Source organism: Drosophila busckii, chromosome 2R, assembly GCF_011750605.1.
Source record: "Drosophila busckii strain San Diego stock center, stock number 13000-0081.31 chromosome 2R, ASM1175060v1, whole genome shotgun sequence".
NCBI lineage: Eukaryota > Metazoa > Arthropoda > Insecta > Diptera > Drosophilidae > Drosophila > Drosophila busckii.
Window position 1 is genome coordinate 11,587,413 of NC_046605.1, and position 10,151 is coordinate 11,597,563.

Genomic DNA, 10,151 nt, shown 5'->3' on the forward strand with positions numbered 1-10,151 from the left:
TGCAACTTTGATACACAAACATGCTCATTAATTTTGCTGCACAGTGTGGCGAAATTGAAAAATATTTTCATTTTTTTGGCCAGCTACCGCTGCAGCTGATGACAGCTTGATATTTTTGCACCTGCAACCCTCAGGTGCTGAAGCTTGACTGTTGCTGCTGCTGCTGCTGCTGGTGCATGCCACTCAAAGTCAGCGGTGCAAAGTTGGCTGGCAGCCGCGTTGACAACTTCAGCAAACATTTTTTATCGCGCACTTGCCACACACACACACACACTCACACTTTTAACTGTTTTATTGCATTTTTGCTTGCGTCTGTGTGTGTAACAAAAATGCAAACGCAGCGTAAAATGCGCGACAACCGCAAATGATGCGCATCAAAATGCGAAACAAAAATAAATTAAATTAAATAAAATATTTATAAAAAAAAGAACTGCGCGTTTTACTGTGTATAAATTAAATTGTTTTCAAATTGTAATCAACTACAAAACATTTGCCGTATGCAAATAAAAATTGTTTTTCATGCGCTGCCATAAATAAAATTAAAGTGACAGCAAACTAAATTTATAGTCAATAAATTGTAGCTTTGTTTAAAGTTAGTTTCAATTGTTTGTAGTATTTAATAAAAACTAAGCGACATAATTGCTGAAAGCATGTTAACTATTTAATTATGCAGCATAGACAGCGTGTTTAACAATTAATTAAATTGCAAAAATATATACGAGTGTGTGTGCTCATTAAAATGTTGGTTTTGATTTGTTAACAAACTATTCAGCCATAAATGCGCTTAAGCACTGTAAAAAACGTATAAGTGGTGTTCAGCAATTGCTTAAACAGCTCCAATGTGATGGGCTTAATGTTGCCCAAGCGAATCTGCATTAAAATTAATGATGACAATCAAATTATACAATAATATGTGAAGCTTACCGCTGCGGGTCGCTGCGCACGCATAATCATTAGCGAAATATTTCTACGCAGCCTAAAATCAAATGTAAACCATTCGGTCTCATAGGCAGCTATGGCAATGTTCAAATTCTAGGCGATATACAAACTTTAGGCGCAGCATCATAACGAAAATCAAAGCCTTACCTGTTCCCTTAGCTCATTGGCGTACCAGTAGAGCGCCAATATCTGCGCCAATATCATGTTGATATACGCACTCACAATGGCAATCTGCGCTGTTGAGTCCACCTAAAAGTGCAGTCTATATAGCAGCAGTTACTAATTAAGTAACACTTACTATCATCAGCATGAAGAGCAGCGCGCACAGCAGCGCGCCAAAGGCCAAAAACTCCAACAGGAATATATATGTAGTCAGCTTATTTATGGTATTTATATAGCTAAAAATTTAGTTTAAGTATGAAGCACCACTGCTCTCTCTATGGCTTACTCTATTATGCGCTGATGATAGATAAAGCATTCGACTATCTCTTTGGCCAATTGCTGCTTGTTCCAGTGGCGCTTCAGACCGCGCAGTCGATGCTGCAGCGCCTTGCACATGACAATGCCAAACATAATAAAGGCCACACACAGACTCGTATACGGTATGTACATGCAGCAGCCCATGGGCGTGATGAGCATGTGAAACACAAACCAGATCTCATACCAGGGCGACGCATATTCATTCACTCCGGGAATTTTGCTGCCAAAGGGCAAAACTGCAATCAAACAACACAAAAGCGCCAAAAGTTTAAGTTTGCAGCTTGAGCTGCGTGAGTTTTAGTTACAGCTACTAGCTAGTAGTCAATTTAGTGTACTAGTCAATTAAATTGCAATGAAATATGTTAAATTTGTGATTTAAGTTTAGTTATAATAGTTGATATATCTAAGGCTTTTTTTTAGATTTCTTTAAATAAAGAATTCTCGTAGCTAAATTCCAATTTACTGCAGTAGTCAATTAAATTGCAATGAAATATGTGCAATAATTTAATGTTAATCATTACAATTAATTAAAAAATGTAGTGCTGTGATTTGAGATTAGTTGAAAATATTTTAGGCTTATTTTTAGATTTCTTTAAATTAGAAATACTTATACACTTAAGCAGCTATGATAAAAAATAATTCAAAATAAGCTAAAAAACTAAAAAGATAAAAACGTAAATTAATGTAATTTAATCATTTCACATATAAAATTAGCAAGATTTACAATTGCTAGTCATTTAAAAGGTTTACGTTTTAGTTAATACATTTAATTGATGCTTTCATTCATTACCTCGCTCGACGGCGCTCAGCGGATACAAACCAAAGCCAATGCAGGTCAAGAGGCCAAAGAAAAGATTTCCACGTGCCATGAGCTTGCCCTGGCGATTGACTTGATTAAGCAAACCATTTATATACACATCCCTTTGACGTTGCAGCTCGTAGTATGTGCTTCTTAGGTTATCAATCAGCTGCAGATAGCTATCGTGATCGTAGAGCAAGAGACAGGCACGCACCACTGTGTTTATCCAAAGGACCAGCATGTAGGAGTTGCGTATGATGCCACTGATGCCCTCGTTGGTGGTGAAGATGTACTGCAGCTGGGTGGCCACATGGAAGCAGCTGAGCGAGAGGCAAATGTAACGCTTTACATTTTTATCATAGAGTAGCGCCCAGAAGCGCAGAATGCGCACATTCATATAAATTAGTTGTATATCCTCGAACATGATGATGCACACAAAATCAAAAAACTCTCTGTTGCATGCCCCAGTTGACAGCTGAGCTTATATAGCCTGGCTGGGGCAAGGTCTTCATTATAATTATCCTGTGCATTTGCAGCGCCTTGCGCTGACTCCCAAGCCTAAGTGGATTGCAATTTGATGATGACTTGGCATTTGCTTGAACGCATTTATTGATTACAATTTTAATAAAGAGCAATAGTCATAAATGTAAATGCATTGCATATGCTTTTTATCATTTGTTTGCAGCTTATCAGCAGCTAGATAGCATATATTTATATTAGCATAAACATTTAGCGCTGATTTAGTAAACGGCTTTTTAATTAAAGCTAATGCATTTGTTAGCTACTTATGCGATAAGTGCGCGTTTGTTATTTACATTTGATTTGTTTGGCTTAAAGTCACTGACAGACAATCAAATGCTCTATATAATTGTTATTTATTAATACTAAAATGCAATTTACAATTTAATTAAAATACTACACACCTTAAATTTTGTTTAGATTTCTTGCTGTTTGACTGCTATTTACTAAATAAATAAAACAGCACAATAAATTATACAATTTATTTTTTTATTTATATTTACAATGTATTTTTATCTATCTATTATTGAACAGTATGAGTGGTAGATAAATAAATTTCTTCTATATGTCTAGCAATCCAATTTCGTATATAATCTATTTAGTTCATCCGCAACATTGACCAAGTGCAGTTCATCATGGCGCTGATAGTTCTGAGCTTAGTGCTGCTGCTGCTTGTGCTCATTTATAAATATGCCATGAGCTGCTTTGACGTTTTCCAGCAACGTGGTATTGTCCATGATGCACCCAAGCCGTTCATTGGCAATCTTAGCTGGCAGGTTATGTACGGCAGCGCTTCGTTTTTGGAAAAGCTTTTCGAGCGGCACCAGCGATACAAGCAGCATAAGATCTATGGCTTCTATAATATGCGCAGTCCGTTCTTTGTGCTAAGCGATCTGGAGCTGATTAAGCGTGTGGGCATACAGCACTTTGATCATTTCACCAATCATCCGCCGCTCATACCCGAGGCAAGTGATGCGCTCTTCACCAAGAGTCTGACAGCCCTGAAGGACGAGAAATGGCGTGAGATGCGTAATACGCTGACGCCCTCGTTTACGGGCAGCAAAATTAAGGCAATGTTCGAGCTGATCAACGAGTGCAGTGTGGCGGGCATTAATTATTTAGCAACGGAGCTGCAGCGCACAGCTCAGCCGGAAATTGAGCTGGAGATGAAAAACTTTTTCGAGCGCTTCGCCAACGATGTGATTGCCTCAACAGCCTTTGGCATTAAGGTGAACTCGTTTGTGGATATTGCCAATCAGTTTTACAAAACTGGCAAATCGATGACAAAGTTTTCAAATCTAGCCATGCTTAAGCTAATGCTGTATGGCATTATGCCGCGAATTATGAAGGTAAGCTTCAGTTGAAAATTAAGTATACGCAGTATGCAGCAAAACAAAAAGCAATAATGCTTGTTTTTAATGAAATGAAATATAAAAACAATATAAAGAGAATTCATTGAATTGAATGAATTCATATGCTGTACTTAAAATTATTCAAATTATCCCTTAGGCATTCAAAGTCAAACTCTTTGACATCGAGGGCGTTGAGTACTTCAGACGTTTGGTATTCGATGCTATGAAATATCGTACTGAGCATAATATCATACGTCCGGATATGATTCAGCTGCTCATGGACGCGCGACGTGTGTATCAAACAAATGCAGACAACTCCGCTCAACATGCTGAATTCAATGATGACGATCTGTTTGCGCAATGCCTGCTCTTCTTCTTTGTGGGCTTTGAGACCATGTCCACCTGTCTGTGCTTTCTTAGCTATGAGCTGTGTCTGAATCAGCAGGTGCAGGCGCAATTGTATGAGGAAATTCAGTCAGTGGAGCAAGCGCTGCAGGGCGCACCGCTAAATTACAATGTACTAATGAAAATGAAATATTTGGATATGGTTGTATCTGAGCTATTACGTCTATGGCCGCCAGCGTTTAGTATAAGTCGCGTTTGCAACAAGGACATCGACATGCGCGATGAGAACAATCAGCTGTTGGTGCAGTTTAAAAAGGATGACATTATCATAATACCAGTAATTGCCATACAGCGTGATGCAGCACATTTTGCTAATCCCGAATTGTTTCAACCCGAGCGCTTTGCTGAAGAAAATCGCGATAACATACAGCCCTATACCTATTTACCCTTTGGCATTGGACCTAGAAGTTGCATAGGTAAGCTATATAATAATAAAATATGCAAATTTTATATATATTCGTTGCTTGCAGCTAATCGCATGGCCCTAATGGAGGTCAAATCAATTATTTATCACTTGTTGAGTAAATTTCAATTGCTGCCTGCTGAAAAAACAGTGCAGAATATTTTGCCCACATTGAATTTTCAAATGCAGCCAAGGGCTAAGTTCTGGATAAAACTAGTGCCTAGAAAAATATAATACCAAGTGCAAATCGATTACAGCTGATAAGATAAAGATAAAACATTCGATAGCTGATGACATTTTGCGTTTGTTTTGTGTATTCCAAGCGTTATTATGTTGTATCTAAAAATATTGTGAAATTTATTATTCAGTGCGTGTGAAAAAAGCGAGAGTTTGTTTAGCTTTGCTCTGTTTTGTTTGCTTATTGTTATACTGGCCTATGAGCTCATAGCGAGAGAGAGAGACAAATAGAGAGAGATAATGAGAGAGCGAAAACAAGTGTTAGGCCTAGAGAAGTAAAAAGCTGAATACCTTGCTAGTTTATTGATTTATAAACAATGTTAAGCGCAACAAACTAAAACGCTAAATACCTTGCTATTTTATTAATTTATAAACAATGTAAGCAGTAAATAAAAACTTCAATTGCTTTAATAAAATAACAAAAATTCCATAATACTGTAAAGTTTTTAAAACTCAAACTTAAAAAAATATTTAAAATATAGTTGAAACTTTTACTTACCATAGCGCATTTTGTAGTCGTTGCTTTTGACCTTGAGCATGCCACTAATGCTATATTTACTGCTGAGATAACAAACAAAGCAAATTGAGCACGAGAGAGCGCGCGCTTTATAAAGAGAGCGGACCGGCTAAAATTTATTAAAAGTTATTGCTCAACGCAGTCAGCTGGCAAACAAAATATTGCGTTCTAATCGTAATAGAACACTCGAGCTGTGTAGTTTAACATTCTGTTTGATAAATAACTAATAGATTGAAAATTTATATATATACGCGTTTAGTATATATCAAAGTGTAATAATGCTTTGGCTTGTGCTCAGTTTGGTTGCTGTGCTGTGTGCGCTGCTGTACAAATGGTCGGTGGCCAAGTACGATACGTTTAACAAACGGGGCGTGCCACATGAGCCACCCACACCACTGCTGGGCAATGTAAAGCTCAAAGCGCTGCTGGGCATGATCTCACACATGAAACTGAACTTGGAACAATATGCAACGATGAAGTCGCATAAAGTGTTTGGCAGTTACTTTCTGCGTGAGCCCGTCTACCTGATAACTGACTTGGACTTGATTAAGCAGGTGGGCGTCAAGCACTTTGATCACTTTATGAATCATAAGGCGTCCGAGGAAATTGAGACGCCGATGAGCAAGAGTCTCATATCGCTGCAGGACGCCAGATGGCGCGAGATGAGGAATATATTGTCGCCCAGCTTTACGGGCATCAAGATGCGCGCCATGTACGTCTTGATCAATGGCTGCAGCCATCTGAGCGTGGAGTACATCGAGCAGCAGCTGAAACAGCAGCAGCAGAGCAGCAGCATTGAGCTAGAAATGAAGGATTATTTTACGCGTTTTACAAATGACGTCATAGCGTCTGCAGCCTTTGGCATTAAGGTGAACTCGTTTGAGGATAAGGAAAATCAGTTCTACAAAACTGGGCAGAGTGTTACAAATATGTCGCTTTACCTTATACTCAAGTCATTGCTTTTTTTCTGGATGCCGCGTGTGATGAAAGCCTTGAGAGTTAGCATCTGGAATAAGAAAGTTATAGACTACTTCAAGAGCTTGGTGCTCGATGCTGTGAAATATCGTAAGGAGCATAAGATAGTGCGACCCGATATGATACAGTTGCTAATGGAGGCGCAACGCAACAGCGCCGAGGGCGATAAGCAGCTAACGGATGAGGAGCTGCTGGCGCAATGTCTGCTCTTCTTTTTTGCAGGCTTCGAAACAGTGTCCATTTGTCTGTGCTTTACAACCTACGAGCTGTGCATGAATCCCGAAGTGCAGCAGAAGTTGTATGAGGAGATTATGGAAGTGGAGCAGCAGCTGCAGGGCAAGGCCTTGGACTATGATACGCTGGTGCATATGAAGTATCTGCACATGGTTATATCCGAAGCTTTGCGCAAGTGGCCGCCAGCTAATGCCACAGATCGCAAATGTGCGCGTGATATAGATTTGCGTGACGAAAACAATGAAATTGTCATGTCATTTAAGAAAGACGATCAGATCTTTATACCTATACTACCGCTACACTATGATGAGGAGTATTTCCCAGAGCCACTCAAGTTTATGCCGGAACGCTTTGCGGATGAAAATAAGCATCTAGTTAATATGAATGCCTATTTGCCTTTCGGTATCGGACCTAGAAGCTGCATAGGTATTATAATTTATTATTATTGATTTTTTTATATTTACACATCATTATTCATAACTGTAGGCGGCTACATACAAACAAACAATTCATAAAATTATTGTTTTGGCTTTGCTACATTTGCTGACAGCAATTGAATTTCTATTTATAGCAAATCCATTGCGTAGCCGCATTTACAGAGTGCGCTACTGTTAACCTAACAGCTGTTATGCTTCAGCTGTTATGCTTGAGCTGTTATGCTTGAGCTGTTATGCTTGAGCTGTTAGCAGCTGCTTTTGTTTTGTTTGCTGCTTTTCGCTAAGCATAAACTTTGAACTTAAAAAAAGAATTTAAAAAATACGTCTACATTTTTAAAAGGAAAAAGGAGGCGTTGTCAATGTAAAGTGTTCCACGGATTTCTTCTGCATGAGCGCTGAATATTTAATATTTTTATTATAATTTTGTATTTATTTTTGACAGCCTAGATTATTTATGATTGATTCCAAGGGCAATTAAGGTCCGGCCCACGCCCGGCACAATTAAATTAAAAAAGCAACCCGCCGCTGCTACATTTTTCTTAGATAATTATTATTTACTTACACATAACTTTTGTATTCGCTATCAATCGATATAATAAGAATATGTTAATTAGTAATGATTTTCATTCACACAACGCGGGCATTTTTTTGAAGAGTCCCGCGGGACTCGAAGTGTGAACAGACCCGTGCCCATGCCCATCTTTACTCTGGAGCATAATGGATTGAAAGCTTAATTGAATTTTTTTTAATTTACACACACTTTTATTTATTTTTAATTGGCAGGCAATCGCATGGCTTTAATGGAGGTTAAATCTGTCATTTATCATTTGGTGCGTCAATTTAAATTGCTGCCAGCTGAGAAAACCTGCAAGGACATGTTCGAAAGCATCAAAGGTTTTCAAATGATGCCAAAGGAAAAGTTTTGGATTAAGTATGAGCAGCGAGCAGCAACGAGCAGTTTGTAAAACTAATGTGTAAAATAAAATTATAATTTATTTGGCAGTCAACTGCAGCGTTTACTACTTTATTAATTAATGGAAACTTGCAGCCCCAACAACTTGCAGCACAAGCTGCATTTAATTAATTTTATTTACGCTCAAGTCATACAAGCGCAGAATGCTGCCACAAAAAGTTGAAAGTAAAAGTTGAAAATTGTGTTTTTTGATATTTTATGCAAGTGACAGCAATTCGATAAGTGTATTAGCTTGCCGCATTTAATTTGTGGCATTAAAAATGCAAATGGCTAAAAGTATTTCGTGCTATTTTTAGTGTGGCCGCAACATTTGCAGTTGACTGTTGACTGTTTGGCTGAAAGAAAGTTGAATATTTTTGGGCCAAAGAATTGTGCTTGTTGGTCAAGAAACTTTTTGACATTAGGTTATTTATGTGCTTAGCGCTATTTAGGCGAAATGAAATAAAAGTTTTAGCCGAGCTAAGCAGTTAATGCGATATTGATTCATACGCAGCTGCTGCTGCTCTGCTGCTGTCCGTTTGTCAAACAAAGAGTCAGATAATAAATATTATGCAGTTGAGCTATTTTTTTTAAAGCGAACGAGAGCAGAGAAACTTTTGATTTTCACAAGTTTCAAGTTCATGAATTTCGCCGTTTGATATTAAAATCAAGCAGCAGCAGACGATTAAGCTATGAGCTCGTCTAGATAAGTACTTTGAGCAACTTTCATGAGCTGTCAGACAGCTCAAATGGCAAAAGCTTTGCCCGTAAGCATCTCAAATAGCCCAAAAGTGGGTGCAAAAAAAAAAAAAAAACAAGAACTTGCAGTTTTGGGCGCACAAAAGGCAACAAAAGTTTTGCGCCAAAAAAAGAAAAGAAAAGCAAAAATAAATGTTAAACTTGGACTTGCGACAAAAGGCGCGAAAAACTTATAAAATTATTTTCTTTTGCACGCCAAACAAACAGCTCAAGCTGCAAAAGCAAAAAACTGCTAAAGTTGTTAATTATTTTTGGGGCTAAACAAAAGCGCAAATCTTTGACTGCCAGCGACATTTTAGTTTTCAAGCAGTTTACACAGCTTAAAGGGCAACATTTTGATTTTTCTTTTGGTTGGCTGGCCAAACTGCAGTTGTGTACGCTGTGTGGCGGCTTAAGTGCCCACTTAAATGCTTTGGCAAATTGTACAAACTGCTAATTTGTAACTGTGGGCGCAGCAGCAGTGGCCAGGCCAACTGGCCGGCCTGGTTAGTTGGTCGAGCTAGACTTAAAGCCTGCCCACAAGTTGACCCATTTGCATAATTATTCATTGCGCAGCATTATGAGCATAAATAAAACACACACACTAATGCATACACACACATATGCGCATCCTAAGCGCTTTGCTTGCCTTGGCTGCATTTATCCTTTTGCTCTTGCTGCGCTGCTTATTTATTGTTGTGCATTTTTTATTGCGCTTACAAATTTTTAGCAATTTTCGCAAATTGAAATGAAACTCAATTGCCAAAGCAATTTATTCATAGCTCAATACGTACATAAATGATTAAAATGCAAGTCCTTTTTATAAGCTGCAGTAATCTAGTTTATTGATGGCTCCATTTTGTTGCTCAATTTTAATTGAAATAAAATGCAAAAGGCTTAGCTTTGTTTTCTTAAGCGTAATCACTTCAATGTAGTCAAAGCTTTAGCTTCAACTAAAACTAGCTTAAACCAATTTAAAATTTACATTCAACTGAAAAACATGTGGGTTTACTACTCGCTTAGTGGGCAAAATTCTTAACACAAACCAAGTGCAGCTTGCATCAAAATGACGCACAAAACTTTGCAAAGCTTCAACAATTCTCATAAAACTCGCTTGGGTGTCAGCTTATGTGTGTGTGTGTGTGTGCTGGGGACAACCTTAAC

General features: G+C 38.2%; 2 protein-coding genes across 2 annotated transcripts; one reads left to right on the forward strand and one right to left on the reverse strand.

The window, feature by feature from the left end:
• Positions 1-768: 768 nt before the first annotated feature.
• Positions 769-2,642, reverse strand: LOC108595968 (odorant receptor 49b). The gene is made up of 6 exons (XM_017981255.1): positions 2,210-2,642; positions 1,388-1,655; positions 1,238-1,337; positions 1,087-1,188; positions 925-1,032; positions 769-870 (listed from the first exon to the last, which is right to left on the reverse strand). Exons 1-6 carry the CDS (start codon positions 2,640-2,642, stop codon positions 769-771), a joined length of 1,113 nt encoding a protein of 370 aa, XP_017836744.1.
• A 730-nt stretch (positions 2,643-3,372) lies between these two features.
• LOC108594647 lies at positions 3,373-8,294 on the forward strand. The gene is made up of 5 exons (XM_033293337.1): positions 3,373-4,086; positions 4,247-4,910; positions 4,965-5,113; positions 5,882-7,286; positions 8,081-8,294. The coding sequence occupies exons 1-5, from the start codon at positions 3,373-3,375 to the stop codon at positions 8,260-8,262; spliced, it is 3,114 nt and encodes a 1,037-aa protein (XP_033149228.1). The 3' UTR covers positions 8,263-8,294.
• The last annotated feature ends 1,857 nt before the right edge of the window (positions 8,295-10,151 follow it).

Bases quoted from the DNA above. Each gene is read 5' to 3' on its own strand.
- LOC108595968 (XM_017981255.1), bottom strand. From the start codon at position 2,642: ATGTTCGAGGATATACAACTAATTTATATGAATGTGCGCATTCTGCGC. The intron at 1,338-1,387 runs GTAAGCCATAGA...CTAAATTTTTAG, and splicing joins TATCATCAGCGCATAATAGA to CTATATAAATACCATAAATA. The intron at 871-924 runs GTAAGCTTCACA...ATTTTAATGCAG, and splicing joins GTGCGCAGCGACCCGCAGCG to ATTCGCTTGGGCAACATTAA.
- LOC108594647 (XM_033293337.1), top strand. From the start codon at position 3,373: ATGGCGCTGATAGTTCTGAGCTTAGTGCTGCTGCTGCTTGTGCTCATT. The intron at 4,911-4,964 runs GTAAGCTATATA...CGTTGCTTGCAG, and splicing joins TGGACCTAGAAGTTGCATAG to CTAATCGCATGGCCCTAATG. The intron at 7,287-8,080 runs GTATTATAATTT...TTTAATTGGCAG, and splicing joins CGGACCTAGAAGCTGCATAG to GCAATCGCATGGCTTTAATG.